This window comes from Pleurodeles waltl, chromosome 5 (genome assembly GCF_031143425.1).
Source record: "Pleurodeles waltl isolate 20211129_DDA chromosome 5, aPleWal1.hap1.20221129, whole genome shotgun sequence".
In the NCBI taxonomy this organism is placed as follows: Eukaryota; Metazoa; Chordata; class Amphibia; order Caudata; family Salamandridae; genus Pleurodeles; species Pleurodeles waltl.
In genome coordinates, this window is record NC_090444.1 from 1,396,371,083 (window position 1) to 1,396,396,390 (window position 25,308).

At 49.4% G+C, this 25,308-nt stretch overlaps 1 protein-coding gene across 3 annotated transcripts in view; it reads left to right on the plus strand.

Annotated features, from left to right (window-relative positions):
* IMPG1 (interphotoreceptor matrix proteoglycan 1) overlaps window positions 1-25,308 on the plus strand; it is a 1,628,305-nt gene that overhangs the window by 758,488 nt on the left and 844,509 nt on the right. For all 3 annotated transcript variants that reach the window (XM_069235643.1, XM_069235645.1, XM_069235644.1), the window contains exons 7-8: window positions 13,423-13,572; window positions 23,142-23,200. In XM_069235643.1, coding sequence (XP_069091744.1) covers window positions 13,423-13,572; window positions 23,142-23,200 — 209 coding nt within the window. The remainder of the gene's footprint in view (window positions 1-13,422; window positions 13,573-23,141; window positions 23,201-25,308) is intronic.

The following is a 25,308-nucleotide window of genomic DNA, read 5'->3' on the forward strand; positions in this document are numbered from 1 at the left end:
CCGCCCGGGTCGTAATCCACAAGTATGCACCGCCAGCCTGTTGGCGGTGCAATCGCCTTTGACCGCCAGGGTTGTAATGAGGCCCATAATTCCTTAGAAAACAGTGAGAACATTGTTAGCGCACAAAAGTACTTGGGTAGCGTCAAAATAAAGCCGCACAGGTGAGCATGCATCGGAAAAGGCCAGCGATGCGTCGATTTCTCATCTGGTCTGGTCGGTGTGCGTCAGTTCTTCTCTCCTGCATGAGAGCGGTACGTCGATCTGGATGGGCACCTCAGGTCCGGGCAGGTTTTGCGTTGGTTTTCCGCACCCAGCGACGTAGCGTTGAAATCCGGTTGCACTGTGTCAAGAAAACCGCACTGCGTGGGGGCTTACGTCATTAACAGAAGCCGCTGCTGATGTTGTGTGTCACTTCTTCAGCCGTGCTGCGTTGGAGAGTCTTCTCAAGCAGGAGTGCACAACAAAGTCCAGTCTTTGTCCTCTTTCACAGGCAGAAGTATCAACTGCAGGATAGCCCAACATAGCACAGTCACAGGCAGGGGCAGCACTTCTCCTCAGCTCTTCTCCTTGGCAGAGGTTCCTCTTGATTCCAGAAGTGGTCTAATTTTCAGGGGTTTTGGGGGCTCTTCTTATACCCCTTTCTGCCTTTGAAGTAGGCAAACTTCAGAGGAAGGTCTCTCTTGTTTGTAAGACGCTCCCTTGCCCAGGTCAGGCCCCAGACACACACCAGGGAGTTGGAGACTGCATTGTGTGAGGGCAGGCACAGTCCTTTCAGATGTGAGTGACCACTCCTTCCCTCCCTCCCAGCATAGATGGCTCATCAGGCTATGCAGTCTACACCCTAGCTCCCTTTGTGTCACTGTTAGGAGAGAGGAGGTGCAAACAGCCAAACTGTGAAACTGAGCCAGTCAAGGAATCCACAAACAGGCAGGGTCACAGAATGGTTTAAGCAAGAAAATGCTTTTCAAACATGCAATCTAAAAACAAACTACTAAAAGATGTAGTTTTAAATTGTGAGCTCAGAGACCCTAACAATCATATTTCTATGTCCACCTAAAGGGAATCTGCACTTTAATAATATTTAAAGACAGCTCCCGTGTTAACCTATGTGAGGGATAGGCCTTGCACAGTGAAAAACGAATTTGGCAGTATTTCACTGTAAGGACATATAAAACACATTAGTATATGTCCTACTGTAAACATACACTGCACCCTGCCCATGGAGCTTCCTGGGCCTACCTGAGGAGTGCCTTACAAGTAAGAAAAGGGAAGGTTTAGGCCTTGTACGTGGGTACACTTGCCAAGTCGAATTGGCAGTTTAAAACTGCACATATAGACACTGCAGTGGCAGGTCTGTACCATGTTAACAGGACTACTAATGTGGGTGGCACTACCTCTGCTGCAGGCTCACTAGTAGCATTTGATTTACAGGCCCTGGGTTCATCTAGTGCACTGTACTAGGAACTTGCTAGTAAATCAAATATCCAATCATGGAAAGTCAATTAGTTCATACATTTTACATAGGAGCACTTGCACTTTATCATTAGATAGCAGTGGTAAAGTGCCAAGAGTAACAAAATCAGCAAAAACAGAGTCTAGTGCCAAGTCGAGCAACCCCAAATAACCTGTGTTTAACCCTCTGGTAACTTGGCTCAAAAGCAGTCAGACTTAACTTACAGGCAATGTGTATAGTATTATTGCAGCACACTAACAGTAATAAAGAGAAAACACAACACAAGAAAAATCCCAAACCAAAGTAGAAAAGTAGAGTAAAATCAAAAAAAAAAATCACTTGAAACCAACATGACAAGAATCCAATTAGTAGAACCAGAGCTATACAATTTTAAATGCCTTGTAGAAATCAAGTGATAAGAAGCAAAAAGTGCCATTTGCGATTATCTGGTCGCAGTAGCCTGGGTCCACATAACAAGTTCAGGCCAACCAGGATGGAACACGGGCCAGATACAGGACTAAGTTCAGTCCGCTGAAAAGTACCTTGTAGCCTGGGCGATGAGATACGAAGTCCTTGTGTCAAGCTGTACGGGCTGGCATTAAGGAGCCGTCGACGAGAAGCTACGATGCAAGGTCTGGTGTTGATCTGCATTGTGCAGCAGCAGAATCGGTAACCATCGATGAAGTTCTGCGATTTGAGGTCCTGTATAGTCGTCGAGGGAGCCGAAGGGCTTCCAAAGACTTGTGCTGCAGTGCTTCAGTGCAGAGGATGAGCTGCATTTCTCTGGGCCAGAGTCAATGGTTGGCTGCATCATGCTGCATTGAGATGCATCAGTGTCAAAGAACCCTGTTATGTCCCTGCCCGGCTTGAACAAGGGACCAGCGGACTGACCCTTGGAGATTCCCAATTTAAAGTTATCACTTATTAAATTTAATAGGGTAATCCAATGTTATCCTATTGGAAAGGCAGGTATTGCAGTACTGAAAAATGAATCTGAGAGTTTTCACTACCAGGACAAGTAAAAGTTAAAAGAATATGGGGGTCATTCTGACCCTGGCGGTCGGTGATAAAGCGGCGGCCAATCCGCCAACAGGCTGGCGGTCCAAAAAATGGAATTCTGACCCTGGCGGGAACCGCCAACACAGCCTGCCACTTTAACACTCCGACCGCCACGGCGGGACAGACAAACAGCGCGGCGGTCACCGCCAACAGGCAGGCGGCAGACAATGTACCGCTCACCCTATCACAACTCACCAACCCGCCACATTTTCCAGGGCGGGAGCCCCGCCGATAAAAACACGGCGGAAACAGACTACGAACGGGAAAACGCTCACCTCTATACACTCCACGAGGACGGAGGACAGCATGGAGCCCGAATTGAACATCCTACCTGCTCTCGTCTACCTGCTCATCTACCACGAGTACGAACTCCGGCGCAGACGACAACGGTGAGTACCGCACCTACGACACAGGGGAGGGGGGGAGGAGGAAGGGTTACGGGCACACACATACGCATTACACCCACCCCCCAACTATCTACACACCAATGCAGAGCACCAAGTCAAAGTGACCCCACCCAAACCCCCCGGAATAACGAAAAGATAAGATTAAAGCGAGAAACAACATTTATGTAAAAAATAGGTTCATTGAAGTCATGGTAAAATAGGAAAAAGAAATAAAAAAATCCAAGTGTAAACATTGCGTAACCGATAAATAGAGGCAAAAAGTCCCGCACAGTCACTGAAATTGCAAATGTCCGTGGGCCAAAGTGTATCAACACATGGGCAAAGCCCACACAGGAGACCTGAGTCCGTTGGAGAGAACACTGCAGGGGCATCAGATGATAAAACTACAGGCACCTCAGGGGGAAGGGAAGGGGGGGCACCACAGCCACATGAGTCCACGACACCAGATCCAAGAAGGGGCCACCATGCCCACTGTTCAATCCTGGGGAGTGCAAAGCCACAGTCTCTCAAGTCTCACAAGTGGGTGGCTTGCCCACTGTCATATCCTGGGGAGTGCAAAGCCACAGTCCATCAAGTGGATAACAGTCTCCACAGGCAATGGAGGAGGCAGGGTGGCCCGAGTGCAGCGTGAACATTAGCACGACACAGAACCGGCACTGTCAATGGGCCAGCGGTGCTTGAGACGGCGGGACCCAGCGGAGCGGTGCTTGAGACGGCGGGGCCCAGCAGAGCGGTGCTTGACAGGAAGGGCCCAGCGGAGCGGTGCTTGACAGGAAGGGCCCAGCGGAGCGGTGCAGAGACAGCGGTGCCCAGCGGAGCGGTGCATGAGTTGAAGGGCCCAGCGGAGCGGTGCTTGACAGGAAGGGCCCAGCAGAGCGGTGCTTGACAGGAAGGGCCCAGCGGAGCGGTGCAGAGACGGCGGTGCCCAGCGGAGCGGTGCATGAGTTGAAGGGCCCAGCGGAGCGGTGCTTGACAGGAAGGGCCCAGCGGAGCAGTGCTTGACAGGAAGGGCCCAGCGGAGCGGTGCTTGAGACTGCGGGGCCCAGCGGAGTGGTGCTTGACAGGAAGGGCCCAGCGGAGCGGTGCTTGACAGGAAGGGCCCAGCGGAGCGGTGCTTGACAGGAAGGGCCCAGCGGAGCGGTGCTTGAGACGGTGGGGCCCAGCGGAGCAGTGCTTGACAGGAAGGGCCCAGCGGAGCGGTGCTTGACAGGAAGGGCCCAGCGGAGCGGTGCTTGACAGGAAGGGCCCCTGTTCAGCGGTGCTCCTCCCGGCGGGGCCCTGTTCAGCGGTGCCTTTCTGGACGGCGGGGCCCTGTTCAGCGGTGCCTTTCTGCACGGCGGGGCCCTGTTCAGCGGTGCCTTTCTGGACGGCGGGGCCCTGTTCAGCGGTGCCTTTCTGCACGGCGGGGCCCTGTTCAGCGGTGCTTTCTGCACGGCGGGGCCCTGTTCAGCGGTGCCTTTCTGCACGGCGGGGCCCTGTTCAGCGGTGCCTTTCTGGACGGCGGGCCCTGTTCAGCGGTGCCTTACTGCACGGCGGGGCCCTGTTCAGCGGTGCCTTTCTGCACGGCGGGGCCCTGTTCAGCGGTGCCTTTCTGCACGGCGGGGCCCTGTTCAGCGGTGCCTTTCTGCACGGCGGGGCCCTGTTCAGCGGTGCCTTTCTGCACGGCGGGGCCCTGTTCAGCGGTGCCTTTCTGGACGGCGGGGCCCTGTTCAGCGGTGCCTTTCTGGACGGCGGGGCCCTGTTCAGCGGTGCCTTTCTGGACGGCGGGGCCCTGTTCAGCGGTGGCTTACTGCACGGCGGGGCCCTGTTCAGCGGTGCCTTTCTGCACGGCGGGGCCCTGTTCAGCGGTGCCTTTCTGCACGGCGGGGCCCTGTTCAGCGGTGCCTTTCTGCATGGCGGGGCCCTGTTCAGCGGTGCCTTTCTGCACGGCGGGGCCCTGTTCAGCGGTGCCTTTCTGGACGGCGGGGCCCTGTTCAGCGGTGCTTGTTCTGTAAGTCAAGGGAGTCAGACCTGGCCACGACTCCCTGCTCAGTCGCCCTCCGACCGTGCATTTGCTGGACCCTTCGGTGACGGTGTGCTGGGCCCTTGGGTGTCCTCCCTCACACCCGGGATGGGGCTTGTGGGGCCCTCCTGGTCCGCGCTCCTGCTGGCTGACTTCTCCGCCCTGCTGCCCTTGCCCTCCTTCGACTGGCTCTCGGGCCCTTGCCTCCCCTGGATGTTGTGGCAGGTGAAGTGGCAGAACTTTGGTCCTTGGGGGCAGCCGTGTCAGTCGTCCCGCGGCGGCTCCTTACTTTACGGGTCCTCTTTCCAGGGGGGGGGGCTGGCTGTCCCCTTGCTGCTGACCGATGTATCACTGCTGGCAAAGGGGGGACTCCAAAAGCCATGCACTACGGTGACCCTTGAAGCCGGGCTGGTGGTGGCTGAGGCGCTCCTGGGACTCTTAGCAGATGGAGGGGGGGGTCAGGGGAGGGAAAGAGGTCAAGAGTGGAGAGGTAAAGTTTTTTAGTACCAGGGTAAAGGGTAGGTGTAGTGGTTATGGGAGTGGAGGAAGAGGTGGTGGTTGTAGGAGAGTCAGGTGTGCTGTCCTTGGGTGAAGGTGCATGGGCTGGAGGCTGTCGTGAGGTGCTTGGCTGTTGGGTGGGTGGCTGCCTGCGTTTGTGTGTCTTGGAAGAGGGGGTGACAGACACAGTGGGAGAGGACACAGGGGACGTGTAAATGGCAGAGGGGGTCGTGACTGCACGTGTGCGGACTGGACTGGAGGGTTTGCTGGTGATGGAAGTGTTGGTGGTGTGCATGCAGGTGTGAGTAGAGACGTCACAGGGAGGGAGGAGGGTGACGAGGAGGTGGGGGACACAGAGGTGGTAGTGGCTGTTGGCATGTCTGCATCTGGGTGTTGCTTGGGTGAATGTTTGTGTGATCTGTGGTGCTTATGTCTGGATGAGCTGCCCTTGGGTGTTGATGGGTGCAGGCTGCTCTGATGGTGTGGATGGGATAGGCAGAGGAACAGGAGACAGAGACAGGCTGGAGGCAGTTAGAAGCGGGAGGCTGGAAACAGGGACAATGGCTGCCGTCAGTGCTGAGGCCAGAGTATTGAACGATTGTTGATGGGCAGCCTGACCCGAATGAATGCCCTCCAGGTATGCATTGCTACGATGCACCTCCCTCTCTACCCCCTGGATGGCATTCAAAAGGGTAGACTGCCCAACAATGATGGTCTGTAGGAGGTCAATGACCTCCTCACTGAGGGCAGCAGGGGTAACAGGGGCAGGGCCTGAGGTGCCTGGGGCGAAGGAGACGCCCGCCTTCTTGGGCAAGCGGGCACGGAGCGAAGGCTGAGGGGCTGCTGGGAGGGCGGAGCTGGTGCGCGGGGAGGCGGCTGTACCTGTAGAGGCGGGGGGCACGGATGTTGCCGCCACCGCTAGGGAGCTCCCTTCCGAGGACGTGTCGGTGTCGCTGGTGTCACCACGGCTCCCCGTTGTGAAGCTCCCCTCGCCCTCCGTATCACTGGTGGCCTCGGTGTCTGTGCCATGGCCCACCGGGGCCTGGTGAGTTGCAGCTCCCTCGTGCTCCGGTGCCAATTCTCCTCCGCCTGATGATGCTAATGCACACATGCACAAGAAGATAAAGAAAAAGGGTGGGGGGAGACATAAAAACTGGTTGAGTGCATGCATTGTCAACACCGTTGGCGGAGAGGACAGACACAAGAGCCTCATGCACTAAGCCGCGCAATCGGGGTACACTACTCCGTACTTGTGACTAGGCCAACAGGTCTAGGGACAACAAACGCGCACATGGGTGATGCAGGTCCATGGATAGCTGTACTTGTCACCCTACAGAGGTGGGGGGCGGGGGCACAGGGACATGGCTAAAGCAGAGGACTACACTACAGAAAGCGCCCTGGCCTAATGTCACCCACAGCCCTCTTCCCCCACCCAGGCACCTCCACTGCGCGTAAAGATAGCTGAATGTGCTGGTACTCACCCCCTTGTGTCTGCTGTGATGTCCTCACGCACCCATCCAAATCGGGGTAGGCCACCGCCAGGATCCGGGACATCAGGGGGGTCAGGGTACGACTGGCACCCCTCCTAGGTTGGGAGGCCATCCCCAGCAGTGACTCAGCGGTCTTCCTGGTCCCACGGCGGATGTCCTCCCACCTCTTGCGGCAGTGGGTGCCCCGTCTGTTGTGGACCCCCAGGGCCCGGACTTCCTTGGCGATGGCACGCCAAATGTCGACTTTCTGATGGGCGCTGACCTATTTGACATGTACAGGGTGGGAATTGAAATATCATCAATTTTCCGCATGATAGATGCGATTGGCCCCCCCTCCCCAACCTTGCCATGTGGCACATGCTCTCATCTGTCGTGCCTTGCACTCCTCATTGTCTCCCCACCCCACCATCTCACATCCACCATACACAACCCAGGCATAGCCCATTCAACGTGCACACAGTGTACTTACCTGTTGGTCTGGAGGACCGTAGAGTCGCGCATACTGGGGCAGGACCCCATCCACAAGTTTCTCCAACTCTTCTGTAGTGAAGGCAGGGGCCCTTTCCCCAGTCGCAGCAGCCATTGTATCTCCCAGACCGAGGTCACAGCAGCACTTGCAGTATAGGTCCTCTCCTGTGGATGATCAGGTCTCGAGTGATTAACCAGATAGAAAATGGCGCTCACGGCCGTGGCGGCGCGTACCGCCGCGGTGCGTTCCGTGACCGCCGGCGCAGCTAGTCATTGGCTCGTGAAACCCATAGGGTTCGATGTTAACCAATGCGGCTTTACGCCGCGGCCTTCGACCGCCTACCGCCACGGTGTGTCACGCCAGCCCATTGACCTCACATCCCACTGTCACACTTCACAGGTCAGGCAGCCGCCATTACAAGGGCCCACAGGGCATATTTACTACTGCGTCACACAGGCCTAGTCCTTGCATTGCCACTCATACAAGCCATTCAATGCATTGAGAATCGTGTACTGTGCAAGTTGTAGTTACGTACCTGTGGGTTGCTTGACTCTGTACTCCATGTTGTCCTTCCTAGGCACCGTCCGCTGGGACTTGCGAGGAGAAGGATGAATCCTCCCATGTACCGACCGCTGGTGGACCTGTCGACAATGGAGGAACGTCATATAATACTTCGCTACCGACTTGACCGAGCCACTATACATGAACTGTGTGCCCAGCTGGAGCCAGCACTGATGTCCCCCATCCGCCAACCCACAGGAATTCCCCCTCTGGTGCAGGTTCTGTCAGTCCTCCATTTTTTGGCAAGTGGGTCTTTTCAGACAACAGTGGCCATGTCATCAGGGATGTCTCAGCCTATGTTTTCTAAGATTTTGTCCAGAGTGTTGTCTGCCCTGACAAAATACATGCAGAGCTACATTATTTTCCCTGAGGAGGGTGATTTGGCAACTGTGAAGGCTGACTTCTATGCCCTTGGACATATCCCCAACATCATTGGTGCCATTGATGGGACCCATGTGGCCTTAGTACCCCCAAAAGACGACGAGCAGGTGTACAGAAACAGGAAAAGTTACCATTCGATGAATGTCCAGGTGGTCTGTTTGGCTGACCAGTACATCTCCCATGTAAATGCCAAGTTCCCTGGGTCAGTGCATGACGCGTATGTTATGCGAAATAGCAGCATCCCTTATGTGATGGAACAGCTACAGAGACACCGTGTGTGGCTAATAGGTGACTCTGGTTACCCCAACCTGCCTTGGCTACTGACCCCAGTGAGGAATCCCCGGACCAGGACAGAGGAACGGTACAATGAGGCCCATTGGCGATCTAGGAGGATCATAGAAAGGACCTTCGGCCTCCTGAAGGCCAGGTTTAGGTGCCTGCATATGACAGGGGGATCCCTAATGTACTCACCCAAGAAGGTGTGCCAGATCATCGTGGCCTGCTGTATGCTTCACAATCTTGCATTGCGACGCCAGGTGCCTTTTCTGCAAAAGGATGGTCCAGATGGTGGTGTTGTGGCAGCTGTGGAGCCTGTGGAGAGTGAAGAGGAGGAAGACGACGGGACGACACGGACAACAGGGACACAGTCATTCAACAGTATTTTCAGTAGCACCCAGGTAAGAATCCCCCACGCCATTTTACATTTACTTCTGGCCTCCTGCATCTCTACCTTCTGTGTTTCCCCCCAGTTCCTTTCAACTGAATTGTGACTTTCCCTTGGCTTTTCAGAGCTGTATGACCCACTGCGTGACTTCTGGTTTGTTCGGCCATGGAGTAAAGCACATTGACATTGGTATGTTGTCATCACAATGTAACTGAACAATTTTGAACCGTTATGTGTAATACATTTGTTAAGAATACAAGCAGACTCCTGAGTGTTTTAAGTGCAATTAGTGATTTATTTAAAGTGCTACATATAGGTCCATGATAGTAAAACGGTGATGGGTGGGGGTAGAGTGATGTCCATGGCAGAGTCCAGTTCTCGGTCGCACAGGTGCATTGTCCATATGCCTGTGGAAGGATGGAGCAGGGGCAGTTCAAGGTTGGAAAGGGTGACGATGTGGGACAGTGGAATGACATCCGGGGGGATCATAGGCTGGCGGGGGTCTTGGCATCCTACTCTGTCTTCCTTTGTGATCTCAGGCTCCTCTTGCGGGGTGGTTGATCTTCAGCAGGAGGTGGGGTTCTGGTGGCACGTCGTTGTGTGGGGGCCTCCTGTCCACTAGCTCCGGCGGAGGTGGTAGGCTGTTCCTGGTCCGGGCTGGTGACAGGGGCCCTTTGGGGTGCCACATGGCCCCGCAATGTGGTGACTATTAGGTTCAGGGCCTGGACGATGTTCCTGAGCTCCTCTCTGTACCCCATGTACCGTTCCTCCTGCTGTGCCTGGATCTCCTGGAACCTGGCCAGTACCGTCGCCATCGTCTCCTGGGAGCGGTGGTATGCTCCCATGATGGTGGTGAGGGCCTCTTGGAGAGTCGGTTCCCTGGGCCTGTCCTCCCCCCCTGTCGCACTGCAGCCCTCCCAGTTGCCCTGTTTCCCCGGGCCTCTGTCCCCTGGACGGTGTGCCCACTACCACTGCCCCCAGGTCCCTGTTGTTGTTGGGGTGTTGGGTCAGCCTGGGTGCCCTGTAGTGGCGGACACACCGCTGATTGACCTGTCCTGGAGACAGAGGCATGGGCCCGCTGGGTGGGAGCTGTGCTGATATTCCCAGAGGGGGTTAGGTCTGCTGTGGCCTGTGTTTGTGTGTGGGGAACCGACTGTCCAGATGTCCCCGATGGTCCGGGCTGGTCGTCAGGTTCCAGGTTGACAGAGCTGCTGTCCTCACTGCAGGCCTGTTCTGGGGGTGGGATGGACATATCTGGACCCTCCTGGCCGGTGTGTTGGCGTTCGGGCACTGCAGGGGTGAAAGAGTTTGGTTATGGCTTCTGTGTGTTCCATGGCGTGCGATTTGTGGGTGCCCTTGTCCCCCAGTGCTGGCATTCCCTTGTGGCAGGAGTTGTGAGGGTGGTTTGTGGGGGGTATGGGTATGTGCAGTGGTCATGCATAGGTGATGGTTGTCCATGGTTTGTGTTGGCATTCAGGGTTTGGTTTTGGGTTGGGTGGGTTGTGCTGGTGAGACATTGGCAGGGAGGATGTGTGCTGGGGGGTTGGGGGTGAGGGTGGGGGTGTGGGTTGGCATGCTGGTGGTTGGGGGGGGGGGAGTAGTTGAGACTAGACTTACCAGAGTCCATTCCTCCGCCTACTCCAGCGAGGCCCGCAGGATGCAGGATGTTAAGGACCTCTTGCTCCCATGCTGTGAATTCGGGAGGGGTGGGTGGTGGTCCGCCGCCAGTCCTCTGCACAGCGATGTTGTGTCTGGAGACCATCGACCATACCTTCCCCCGTAGGTCGTTCCAGCGCTTTCTGATGTCTTCCCGGTTCCTGGGATGCTGTCCCACAGCGTTGACCCTGTCGACGATCCTCTGCCATAGCTCCGCCTTCCTGGCTATTGTGGTGTGTTGCACCTGTGTGCCGAAGAGCTGGGGCTCTACCCTTATGATTTCCTCCACCATGACCCGGAGTTCTTGGTCTGAAAACCTTGGGTGTCTTTGGGGCGCCATGGGGTGGTGTGGATGAGGTGTGGGGTAGTGTTTGTGGTGATGTGAGTGGTGGTGTGTGGTGATGTGTGCGTAGATGTGGTGTGGTTGATGATGTTGGGTTCCTGTGTGTGTTGGGGTTTTCGATTGCTGTTCTCTCTCTCTCTCTCTCTCTCTCTCTCTCTCGCCTTCTCTCCGATTTCCAACTAGTGGGGGTTTGTGGGTGATGTGGGTGTGTGTTTTATAGTTGCTTGGATGTGTGGGGGTGGTGTTTGTATGTGTATCAGGTGTGTGTATTTCAAATTGTCCAATGTGGCTGGGTTTTGGAGCTGGGTGTGTATTTTGACCGCGGCGGTGTGTACCGCCAATGGAATACCGCGGTTGAATGACCGCCGCGTGGATTCGTGGGTCGTAATGGCATGGGCGTGTTTGTGTTGGCGTGGCGGTGGAGGTTTGGTCATCTCCAGTTTATCGCTGCCCGCTGATGAGGCGGCTTTCCGTGGATGTCGGGTTTTTGGCGGCTTGGCAGTTGTGGGTCAGAATGACCGTGGCGGGTTACCGTGGCCGCGGCGGTAGAATGGCGGTCTTCTGACCGGCGGTAAGTGCCTTTTACCGCCGAGGTCAGAATGACCCCCTATGTCTTACTTTCTTAATACACTTCCCCAAGCCCTATGAGCTGTTTAAGGTCTACCCTAGGGGGAAGGTATCAGCCTGACAAAAAGTTTATAATGCCAGATCAAAATGACAGTTTAAAACGACACACTCAGGCTGCAAAAGCATGCCAGAGTTAGGTTTAAATTGCTACCTAAGTGGCAGGCACAATGAGTGCCGCGGGCCCACTAGCAGAATTTAATTTACACCCCTGGGTACATCTAGTACCATTTTACTTGGAAACAATGTAATCATGTTGTGGGGAGAGAGCACAGGACTTTAGCACTGGTTAGCAGTGGTAACGCAGGCAGAGTCCTTAGGACAGCGATACAAACTCCGCAAAAACAGGAGAATTGAATGCAAAATGTTAGTGAAAACCATGCCAAGGATGATGGTTTCTACAAGTACCCATAGTTCAATTTCATAGTACAGTTCCACATTGGAGAAAGACAATGGGCCTGATTACAACTTTGGAGGAGGTGTGAATCCGTCCCAAATGTGACGGATATACCACCAGTCGTATTACGAGTTCCATAGGATATAATGGACTTGTAACACGGCTGGTGGTATATCCGTCATTTTACCGTCACTTTTGGGACGGATTAACACCTCCTCCAAAGTTGTAATCAGGCCCAATGTCTCTGAGCAATTGCACGTTTTCCCATTTTAGTTTGATTGGATTTTCTAGGACAACATGTATTTCTCTGGATAACTCCCTTCCCCTACACTCTGCCTATTTTGGTCATTTTCCATTTCCCTCACGATTGTGGAAAAGGATTTAAAACCGTGTTTGACTGGAGTAAATCTTTGACTATGTCCATAGTAGAAGAGGCTCAAAGAAGCGTATGGATGACCACAAACTGAACCACTGTTTGTGGGTGTTCCCACACCCTCAAAGGCTAATCACATCTTGAAACTTTGCGTGAGAGTCTGTCCAGTTTAATATTTTTCGATTACACAGGAGGAAGTAAATGTTGACTGCAAGGTCACCTTTTGTGAATTCACTGCAGTTGTAAATTCGGCAAATTGCTCTTGTAGCACTGTTTTGTGAGCGAAAATGTATCTATGAATTGGACCCAGAGTTTTATCAGTGCCTTAAGCAGCTCAACATCGTGGTCAGCAGTCACATACACGTTGGGTTTTCACCTTTAAGAACAGAGCTGGGGCTGCAACATCTGCAACTACTTTGGATTAGCGTTTTGTGATCTGAAGAAGACCGACTTTCGAAAATCCACCTGCTATTTGCAATGCGTATGTTCTGTACTTATTGGGAGTAGTGCACGTTTTCAGTGTTTTATCAACATCTTTCCTGTGTTTAAGGGCTCACAACTGTAAGAATGTGTCAGTGCATTCTTTGGATTTTTGAGCATTCCTTTATGGTTCAGTAAACCAAACTTCTCAAGCAGCCTCATTGCGGAGTTTGTCAGTGGTAACTAGGCAAATTTTATTTGGTTCTTTTGTAAGTTCTAAATTGCAACAAATGGAATAAAAGTAATTGAAAATGTTTTAGCCACATCCCCTTCATTGATAAGAATGCCACAAGTAGTGCGGACAGGAGAGGGGTGAGAAAAGTATTTTTGCCTCAATTTTCATTGCTTCCAAGAACTTTTCTGGCATCTTGAGTTTATAATCGAAAATGTTATGCAGGAGTTTGTCTTGGCCATAGATCAGCATTCGGCTTTAACACTGTATATCATATTTTAAAGAGATTGTGTTGTGGAAAACCTTGCTTTCAGGAGGTCTGTCAGATCATTATGTGGAACTATTATTAAACACTCCTTTTGGTTATTCGCTCACCCTAGTCATATATTTCAGGAGTTGGAGGTCACCAACACAGTCCCGGAACAGCCCACAGAGCAAATGGTGGAGTTCACTGTCACACTCACCAAGCAAAAGTTCACTCCAGAGCTGAATGATCCCAGTTCAGTGCCCTACCAGGAACTGGCAGCAGACTTTCAACTCAAGGTAAGGCAATGGAAAGACGTATGAACTGCTCTGGCCTCAAAGTAGGAAAGCACTGCTCCCAGACGTTATTTCTGTCTCTCTTATCGCTCCATCTCTTTCTCCTGTTTCTCGCTTTTTTGCTATCTCTACCTCGCTGTCTATCCCACTCTCTTTTTCTCTTTATCCCTCTCACTCTGCTTTAGTCGGGCTCTCTCTGTTTCTCTATCTCGTTCTTGCAGACACACCCATTATTTCAATCTTTTCCTACAGATCTCTGCAAATTCTACATGGGTCCCCACTTTTTTCTTGCCTCTCTCCCTTAGTCTTTCTTTTTAAAAGACACAGTAGACTATTAATAATCGTAGGTTTGATACCAGTGAGAGAGAGAGAGAGACAGTAAAAGGCTGCACAACAATTGGATATATTTCAGAAGGCGCCCCTCAAATGTAATTATCATATTATCTCTGTAGTTCACGGCAGTAATTTATGTTTTCTTCGAGGCTGGTGACCATGTGTATGTTTATGTATTTATGTATAGGTACTTTAATCGAATGAACCTAGCAACAGAGCAAGATCTGCGTAAGGGGCAGTTGAGTACATAGGGTGAGCTGAGGATGAAAAAGAAGGATGGAAAGACGAGCAAGGTGGAATGGGGTAGAAAGGGTGGGCTATCATAGCTCATAGTAGACGCGAATTATGGGAGGGTGGCCAGTGTGGGTCTGGAAACTATGTATGGGGTTACAAACAGAAGTAGTGTAAGTGCAAGGCAAAAGGTTGAAACAGGAAATGTGAAAGCACATGGGGCATGATTAGCACAGGGGGGCCAGGTCCTGCAGGGCCGGGGAGGGTAATGGGTAAAGGTGCAGGCCCTCTTCGGCAGTGCTTAATTTGTAACAGAATGAACACCAGTGCCCAAACTCTGCCCAGAAACCCATGGCCGATGCTATTACAGGTAAGCACGCCAAATACTATGGCTGCATAGTCTAGAATCCACCTCATGGCACTTGAATCAACTATCAGACACCCACTGCCCTTTTATCTCACCCCTTCAGGTTCCTGCTCTCTGTCTTTATTACTTTTTTCCATTTATCTTTTTGTCCTTCTTTCCATTTTTTGTGTTTTCTCTTTTTTTTTCTCGAGAAATGTCAGATGAGGGAAAATAAGTGCCAGTACCCATAAATGAGTGCCAAAGGGCTCCACCAGCAACCACTGGCTCAAATTAAGCACTGCTCGCCTGATGAGTATGCGATGAATAAGGTTGCTTGGCAATGAGATGTTGTTTAAAGAGTATTATTCTAAGTTGTTTTCTGAAGTGGGAAAGGAATGAGGCCTAGCAGGTACCTCCATGGCTGGCGGGTGCTATTGTGAATGAGGAACTCTAAAGTGATCTTCTTATTTGTGGCGAAGGGGATAAAAGAGGCAGACACTGACCTGCGAGACCACTGGTATTGCTGTATCATCTCTGTTCAATGTCATAGCTGCTGAACATTTCACAATTGCCCAGAGGCTGACTGATTTAGCTGCATATAGCATGGTTTCGAAAACGTCCTGTGTCATGACCACTGTGTGTAAACCCGAGAACTTACTTACTAGTGTTAAAATGGCACTAGCAGTCTAACCGCGCTATTAATTATCTTGAAAAATTGTGTTGTTTGACTAAAGAGTGCATGTTAAAAGATGTTGAAAATTCAGCAAAACAAGCACAGCTGAACAATCAAGGCACAATACATGCAGGGATCCCAGTCAATAGGGTTGTAGTTTACATCCAGAACAAGGAAGCAGTCACAAATAATACAGTAAAGCAGATCTGTCAGAGTTTTGGCTGATGCTCAATGAAGTGGGAACACAGTAAAAATGTGCCCTTTGTTCGTACAGTACGTTCGCATGATGTGGAGTAGAATATTGAAATGTAACCAACATGCTGCACAGTGGGACTTTAAAGCATCCATATCCAGGGTGTGACAACAGGCGTAGTGTTGTGGGTCCTTGAAAAGAAACTCTGGTTTTGAGCCGCCTATGAAGTCTACCTTTTTCTTGTGTGACTCTTAAGTAAGGGTGGGTGAGTCTCGAAGATGCTGACAGTAGCTGCCTTTCTATATGTATTTATGTATGCATGTAATGGAACCTAGCGCATAGTCTATGTAAGTACCTCATTATGATGACCACAAACCATGTTCTGGTGATGAATTTCTCCAATTGTCCTCAGCTAACAAAGGCACCAGATGCATTCTTTCGAAGCCTGACCTGATAAAATGCTTTCCTTGGTACTTTATATTTCACAAAAAAGTCTCACCAAAATACCGTGCTACTGTGAAAAATGAACCTGAAACCTTACTTCTGGGTTCTGTAAAAACATGCCAGTCACCATCACGCACTAAGGGCCTGATTTAAGAAACGTGGCGCTGCATCCAATGCAGCACCACTTTTCTTGCGCCCCTTAGCACCCCCCTAGTGCCACCATTGGTGCACTGTATTTAAGATACATGGTGGTAGTTGGGGAACTAGTGTCAAAAATGTTGATTCTAGTTTGGTACTTTGCATGATTGGTGTCAAAAATCTTGAAGCACATTGAGGCCCATTATAAATAATGGTGTGCCTCCTTTTAACGCCTGCTGTTTGCAGGCATTAAAAATGGCGCAAAAAATGGCGCAAAGAAATCTGAAACTTTGTGTCATTTTTTTGGCTCCACTAATGGGGGAACGCCCCCCTTGCATACATTATGCCGGGTGCTAGCACAATGTGGTGCAAGGGGATAGAAAGTGGCACAATGCATGCATTGCTCCACTTTGTAAATATGGCACAGCGAATTTGCCCTTGTTGGGCCACATTAGGGTAAAAATAAAATGTGCAATGAGCGCGCTATGCGCCTCTTAAATTGGGGCCTAAGTGCGCAAAACAACAAGCAGTCTGTCATCCCAAACTAAAAACATCTCATGGACATCTGCAGCATGTTTTGCTGTTCTAGTTCCAGCAGCTGCTGTCTCCCTAGAAGAAGAGGAACTCCTGAAATGCTCTCATCAGCACAACTGTAGATAACAACAAGCCCTCACATCATTAGACCTGCATGAGAAAAACCACACGGAGTGCAATCACAAATTAATTGCTAAGTGCTTTACACAGTAATTCAATTTCAAGGCCGAATTTAATGAACAATTTAACACAAGTGTTAAGGTGGAATTAGCTGCAGTTGCCCTTGTTTGAGCAGTATCCGCACCCTCAGTTTAACAGAATTCTGTTGTTGTGAAAGCCTTCCTCCCCCACACACCAACCTCAGAGGCCTGCTTATTAGTACCACTGAGAGGGAGAAGCGCGGTTTAATTAGCACTTTCATGTTTTTCATGATAAAGAGCAGCGTCCCCAGGAGGCTCTTGTGGTAAAGTCAACCACAAACCAGCGTCGATTCCTCCGGAGCATCTTCGTGCTAAACCGAAATTTATTAAACCTGAATCAGAAGTGAATGTTCCCAACTAAACCGCAGAGGGAATATTGACAGGGCTGATTAATGCTTCTAAAACAAAGATAAATGAGAATATATCTGCATAAACTTTCTTTGCAGTTTTCTTTTTTTTTTGCATAGCCACTGTTTTTATGACGAACATCATATTGGCAGACTCGCCTTCTAACTTTGCCGGCTCCCTCTTAGTTACAGAAAAGCAGGGAGGGGTATTTGCATATAAGAGGGAAAGTTTCTGGATTAATAATGCATTTTATTCTTTTCATGCTTAAGAAATTAGAGTTTAACATTCCCAACGAGTCTCAAGATATGTTGCTGTAGCACACTAACCCCCAAGAGCCAAAGACTGCAGCTTGAAAAGTTGTCAAGATTGTCTGTTTCCGCCTAGAAGACAAGTTATGCTCACATATGTGCATTCAGCACAGGCTAGGATTGTTAGATGTTAGAAATAGGGTGACCAGATTAGGAAAAACAAAAACTGGGACAGGTCAGACATAGACGTAGGAATGCAGGGTGACCAGACACATAAGGAAAACACACATATATGTATATATATATATATATATGTACACCCTGTGGCAGTGAACATGGTGGAATTTGTTTGACTAAGACTTTGGTACTTTTATATATGTACCTGAACAGATAGATTTAAGTTATTTTTACCTACAGGGTAGACTTGGGACCTTGATAAGTAAAGTATTTTTGTTAGTAATGGGTCCACATTTGTCTTCCACAGGGATCCGAACCCCCTATTGCAGCTCATTACAGCCTTTCACCCCTAGAGGATGCCTTCCCATATGAACAGTCATATGGCACTTTTCTAGGCCACAATCGTCTAGCCAGAAACTTTCCTCACAAGAGGGACCATCACCCGCAGCTATAGAGCAAAAGTTCCAGATCAGGGAATGCTTGCAAGTATCACAAAACCCTTGAGGGGTTATCATCTCCAAGTCTTACTCAACCAAGGGTTGGGAGGTTTGAATGCCTTTTTGGGGGGAGGAAGTGCTTCTCCTGCAGCTCCTCCCACACTTTGTGATAATTTTGCTGGTGACTCCGTTCTCCTGGGGCCACCACAACCCCAAAACAAGTGACTTTTCCTTCACATATGTGGGCAGACCACAAGGGACATTATGGGGTGCTCCTCCAGGAGCGTGCCTATTGGATTAGTGGCTCTCTCACTGCTTCAGGGAGAGCAGTTGTGGTTTCCTTTGTCACTTTGCTTTTCTTTTAATTGGAGGCTTTGTGCCACAATTTAATTGTTGCTAGGGGTGCCTGGTCCCACCCGGACACCCTGCGACCTTTCTAAGCATTGGAGAGCAGCTGTGGGAGGCCACCCCCGGCTACTCTCGCCGGATCACTACACGGCCAGCACCAACATGCACTGCCACGGGAGCCGGCTCTTCTCTTGGGTCTGCCCACTTCAGCATGCATATTTGTGTGGTGCTGCACACTTGCTGGTCTCATGGGGGAGTGTGGCGGCACTGCCCCTCCATCTCCGGCCATCGGGACCCAGGGATGGCGTCCTGGGACCCCTCTTCACCTTTGCAGGGGCGAGACAGCTCTCTCCCAATCTGGACTCTGTGTAGGTCCTGGGATGAGGTCGAGGGCCCCCAGGCTGCTTTGCAGAGGAGCACGATGACACCACCAACTTCTCTTCTATTTTGGGGCAAAAGGATGTGCCCCCCAGGAACTTCACAGGGAATGCAACAGTGCTCCCAAATATTTTTTCACTGTTAGGGCTTAGGAATGGGGTCCTGGGCCTTCACCTTTGGAACCAGGGGAGTGCAACAGCAGTCCTTCACCCCAGTCTTCTCGCCTGGAGATGCATGACAGTAGTCCTTGGCAGGTTGTCTTCTCGGGGGTAGCCCCTGGGCCCTGACTCACCCGGGAGGCAAGGCTGAAATCGGCGGCAGTGCCACACACGCTTTTTTGCTGGTCCTCCTAAGGGTCAAAATTGACCAAACTTTACAAGGGGATAGCTTGGGCCCCGGTGGGCTGGTTTGGATGGCATTTTGCTCATTTTGCTCCTGGTGGCGAGTCCTAGCCACCTGGATGACTTTCATCAGGCCTCCTAGCCCGAAAGAGTGATCACTTTTTCCGGGAACTGTTTTCACAGACTCCCTGCACCAGACTTTCACCTGGCTCTCTTTCTGGGCCTCTCTCCTCCCTGCACAGAGCCAAGTCTTTCCCTTCTGGCCCTGGGGTGAATCAGAGACAGAGTCCTTGGGGACGAGCACAGTCAGGGGGCTCCTCCATTCAACTGTTCATGGCATCAGCCTCCAGTCCTAGTGTTCCTCAGCAAAAGCACATCAAAGGGAGAGCTTTTCCCCCTGTGCAAGAGCTTTTAAGGGGGGGGGGGCAGAAGGTGCCAGCAGGAATGCACCTCTGGCCTGTCCTGGGGTGACACATCATCTCTCTACCCCTGTTTCACCTCCCTGCACAGGCTTCTGGGATACTTCAAGATGGTGTCACCCAGGAGTCAGTTGCTACATGTGCTCTGGGTCTCCCAGCTCCACCCTCCCTGACATCTCTGCCAGTGCCTCCCCCAGCAAATCTTCAAAGGAGCCCCCACTCTGGCTTGGCACCTGAGGTCTGGGCTCCCTCAATTGTTGAGTGGCCTGGGCCAGGTCTAGTTTCTGGCACATGATGACAGCTAACTGATTGTTGTAGGACCATGTTCCTGCAGCTGGAGAGAACAGAAATTAATCCAGCCAAGCTGTGTCACAAAAGGCCAGACCCTGATCCTGAGCTGAGTCAGAGAAAGATGACGTTCCTGGATGACCCATAAGCTGCACATATATGCTTTTGTACTCCACAGCAGTGTTCTTTTCATACGGGTTACAGGGTATATTGGTGCGACTCTGGAGTCTATGGGCCCTAGGGAACTGGAATTGCATCCAAGGCAGCTTTTCCCACTGGAATATAATGGAGTGCTACTGCAGTCAAGGCAGTAAAGCACACTGACTTTCCCTTACATGTGTATACCCACATCATAAGGCCTATGACAGGTCACCACCCACCCTCATAGTCCCTTCTGGGCCAGGCTACCTGTGCGCAGTTCTTGGACTGCGCACAACAGGAGTCCCCTGCTCAGCCCTCACATGGGTGCACATGCTTGTGCACACTTGTTCACTTGTAACCAGCCATGTGCCTCCTACGCTTGCTGCGTCACAGCAACCTTGCCTTAAAAGGCAAACATAAACAGTTGTTCTAACAGGAAAAAAACGTCAACAAAAATGTTAAGGAGATGAGATAAGTAACTTTGGGAAAGATTTTTCCAAGAAAACACATGTATGATGACTTCTGTATCCGTAAGAACATGCATCATTTTATTTCTATTTATATACAATTGGACAACCCTTACATTTGTAGGTTATGAGCAGAATGATCCATCCGATTTGTAGGATATGACCAGGCTGATCCGTCTGAACGAAACAAATAAGTGACGATGCAGCGCAAGGTGTAAAAAATGTGTGCCACAACAAATGACAAAAGACATATGACAGACAATAAACATATACAAAGTTGGAAAAATGGGAAAGGTCAACTTCCAAGATGGAACCTCATAGAAACAATTAAAGAAATGTACAAATGTTCCTAGTGTCCTAGATAGTAGGGATTTTTTGACCAAGCAAAGTCATCCTTCAGACCCCTATCTAGGGTGACTTTGTCAGGGTCTTCATCAGGACCATAGAAAGTGGTAAACACCAACCCAGACATAATCTGGGTAACAGTAATGCAAATGTTCTGTTTCTCACAATCACTTTGTGTCTGCATACATAAAGTTGAAGGTCACCACTGCGCACTTGTCCTAGTGGCACCCACATCCGTCCTCGCAATCAGACAGATGAGGGTGTGACTAGAACAAGTGCGCCTTATACCTTGCTCTACATCGTCACTTGGAGCACTTGTTTTTTTTGTTTTGTTCGGACGGATTAGTCTGGTCATAACCTACAAATGGTAGGGTTGACCAATTATATATACATATGAATAAAATGATGCATGTTCTTATGGATACAGAAGTAATCATACATGTGTCTTATTGAAAGAATCTTTCCCAAAGTTATTTTGTTGTACATCTCATCACCGTATTATCTTTGTTGAAGTTTTTTTCCTGATAGAAGAACTGGCTATGTTTAAATTTCATTGCCTTTGTTCTTGCAATTACAGAGTGCCCCTGTTCTGATTGTATTGTCTTAAAAAGTGACACTGGTGGTAAACACATGCAGTCCATTTTACCATAAGTTTACTGTGGGTGATACCGAGGCTATGAGGCTCCTTCACAGTAAAAGGTGAAAAAACAGGTGATCCAAAAGCAAAAAATCTGCATGGACCAGATGGTCAGATCCACCTTCTAACACATGTGTACCTGGTGAATCCTGCATAATTGTCCCAGCACATACTTGTTCCCAATCCACTGGTCTCAGAAACAGAGGCTCAAAATGTCCTCCTCCTGTGGTGCCGGAATCAAGATTATTTACTCTTAGCCTGTGTAAATTGAGGTATCTTTAACATTTCAATGCTGCAATGCAGGACTACTTAACATTCTTCTGAAAAACCGGAACATGTTTTTAAAACTGTCAAAAGTGTTGAGACACCGTGACAGACCACTGAAAACCTGGACTGTCCAGGGGAATCCGGGATGTATGGTCGCCCTAGGTAGAAAGCCACTAATGCTAGTCTGAGTTTGGCAAGGTTTATTTTCAATTGAATATTGAAGCTGCAAAAAGTTTATTTTTTTTAACAGTTCAGATGTAGACTGGTCTGCTTGACAGAAAGAAATCGTCTGTGTCGAGAGAAAGCCAACCAGGTGTTTTACCACTGCTTCAAATAGGAGACTGACAAAACAGGAGGATACTGGGTAGAGAAAGTCCTTCTAGGCAGACGTAGAAAGGAAGGAGTTTAAATGTTTTTCTTTGTTAGGCAGCAGGGCGGTATAAGTGTTAACTTAACTCATGATGTAAGGCCTCGGTCAGGGAAGTAACGAGAAGGCAATGTCCATATAAGGCTAAAAGAAAGAGTGGGGCTGCAAGCTTCCTGAGACTATAGGCCTGATTTAGGACTCAGTGGATGGGTTACTCCGTCACAATGGTGACAGATATCCCATCCACCAAAATCTAAATCCCATAGGACATAATCAGACTTAGATTTCAGTGGAAGGGATATCCGTCATCTTTGTGATGGAGTAACCTGTCTGCCAAGTTCTAAATCAGGCCCTTATATACAGGAGCAAATGCAAGAATGGGAAAGATCACTTAAGGTAACCTCTTGCATCACTGATTATTAAAAATACATGTTAGCACATTTCTATTTTAAAGTAACAATGTCCGTTAAATTGAGAATGCATTCAGATTTCTTTAAAAATATCATAATGTCCCACATAAGTCAATGGTACTAAAGGAATACTAAGGGAGTAATTTATAACTTGGTGGATATGGGGCACCTGCTAAAAACTGTCAGATTCCCCGTCCACCAGACTAGCAGTTCACCCCATCCCCATTTAGAGGGGCCAAAGCACAGCTTTCCTACCTGCTAAGACACAGCTAACTCCCCCAGTGGAAACCTTTGTTCAACACCCCATCGCTCAACATGGCCCTCGTTCAATGTACATCAGAATGTCACCCTATTTAGGGCAGTTGGTCTGACATACAGTAATCCTGTCTGGGACAGGCAGGGCCAGTTTGAAGTCCAGAATACGAAACAAAATGAATGCTCTTCATGCACAGGGAGAAAATTCTCACAACATTAATTACATTGATTTGTTGTTTTTCTTTTGGGAGTTTGCTACTGAAAAACAAAAAACATTGCAGAGCAGGTGAAACAAACATGGAATCTATTCGGCAAAGCTTCAGAGCCTTCAGTGGAGCGGCTGCTATGGGTCCACTAAAGTTAAAAAGACTTTGCCTCTCGGGATGGGATCTCTAAATTTGGGTTGCAGTCATCTGCAAGGAGATCCAAGGCTACAGCCTCTACTCAACTACCAGGCCAGTAGACCGCCCACCATACTCTAAATGAGGCCCTACTTTGGTATTCATGTTACTGGCACTAAATTAAATACATTACATGAGATACAACATTTATAAGCATTACATTACTTTTAATGAGTTCACATTTCAAGATATTTCTCTATGTTTAGATGCAGAAGGTGTTTGAGAAACTTCCAGGAGTCAAAGAAATCCGAGTGATAAGGTTTAGGTAAGTAACAACTTTATGTTTCATGTTAAGCTTTTATGAGTGACTCATGTTTAATGTTAATGGGGCTGGCATAAGTGAATGGACCTTCTATTAATGCAAACATTTCAACTGTATTGTGGTATAATATATACCTGTGTTATCCTACATCGTTATTGTCGTTTAGATGACTGCCATCGATATTACATCAAGGAGCCCATGATTGTGTCCTTGGTGTGTCATCCATATCTTCCAACTATTCCATCATTCACTACAAGCGGGGCAGAATTAAATGCCCTCCTTTAACAGTGAATGTTACTTAACGAGGACTAATTGAAGTAGGTTTAGTACTCTCAACCTAATGCCCTGTGAGTGTCTCATGCCTGTTAATCCAGTTAATAAAAGAGCCATCCTATGAAGCGAAAACATTTGAACTTCTTTTCTCCAATCTTGCATTCACCAACGGTAAGACTTCTGAAATGTATTTTGTTTGGTGGTGTCTGATTTGTGTGTTGAAACCTATTGAGACATCAGTCACATTAGGGGGCATATTTATACTCTTGTTGCGCCGAATTTGCGTCAAAATGTTTGACTCAAATTCGGCTCAAACCCAACACCATATTTATACTTTGACACCGACCCCGCAAACATCAAAATTCCTCTGTGTCCGTCATTTTCTGGATGCGTAAAACTGCCTTGCGTTAATGACATGCAAAGTAGGCGTTCCCGTCAAAAAAAGGACTCTAAGGCCTGTGCGCCTTATTTATACTCCCTTGTCATTTTGACGCACAGGAGGGGGCGGCCCTTAAAACATGCCACACAGCCTGATGCGCGCCGTTTTTTAACGCCTGGGTAAGGGCAGGCGTTAAGGGACCTATGGGCTCATTTCCATGGTCTCTGACCATGGAAGGAGTCCACAGGTGCCCTTCCCTGCCCCCAGGGACACCCCCTGTCACCCTCACCCACCCCTGGAGGACACCCATGGATGGGGGGACCCATCCCAGGTAAGTACAGGTAAGTTGAGGTAAGTATAATTTTTTAATTTTTTTAAAGTGGCATAGGGGGGCCTAGCTTGGGTCCCCCTATATGCCACCGTGCCCAATGGCCATGCCCAGGGGACAGAAGTCATTTCAATGGGGGTTGTGCGTCAAAAAATGGCGTAAGTCCGGTTAGAGCCATGATTTTTTACTCTAACATGACCTGCACCATTTTTTGACACACAACCCCTATTCTTCCCTACGCCGGCGCTTTCTGGTTAGAGTCATATTTTTTTACTCTGACCATCCCGCAGCACCGGCTAACGTCAATCCAATCCATAAACAAGGTGCCCGCCTGGCGTGTTGGAATGGCATTAGCCGGCGGTAAATGTTGTGACGCAAACCAGCGCAGGCGCTGGTTTGCGTCAAAAAGTATAAATATGGGCCTAGTTTCTTTAGTACTGTTTTGCCCCTCTATCACAGCCCTTATTCACAAAAACTGCTCGATCGATTTGGCGCAGCTGAAAAACAATTGACTTCTGTATCAACTTAGAGCACCAAGAATGCTTAGTTAACAAAGCCATTCACCACTAGTAGAAGGGGACATTTGCTGTCTCATTTATTCTCTTTATTTAACTGTTTTATGTAGCACACCTGCGCCACAGCGAGGATCAGTGTGCTCTACATAAGATACATATTTTAAAAAAAATTGAAATTACTCTGCAACAGACAATACCAATACTAGTCAGAGACAAAATAGTAATACTTAGTAGCCAACAGGAAAGGAAAGATATCTGGGTTTAATTCTAATATCAAGGGGCACAACATTCAAAGTATAGGTGGCGGCACTTGCATAAGTGCGTTGCGTTGACCTTAAATGATGTTTGGCAAGTCACTGTTCTTATATCGTCTCTAAGGTAGACAAAACTGTAAAAATGTTCAAGTCACCTTTAAATTAAGGTGCAGATCTAAGAGTTACGTTTCTCTTGAGCACTGCAAGGGGGGCACAAAGGTGGCGCATTACTTAAGCAAGATTCATCAAGCCACGCAATGCCACCTTGCGTGGTACTGAGTGGCTTGATAAATCTGGAGTAATGCAACGCAGTGCAAATTACTTTGCCCCAGGGAGGCATTCCATGGGTGGACAGTGGGTGT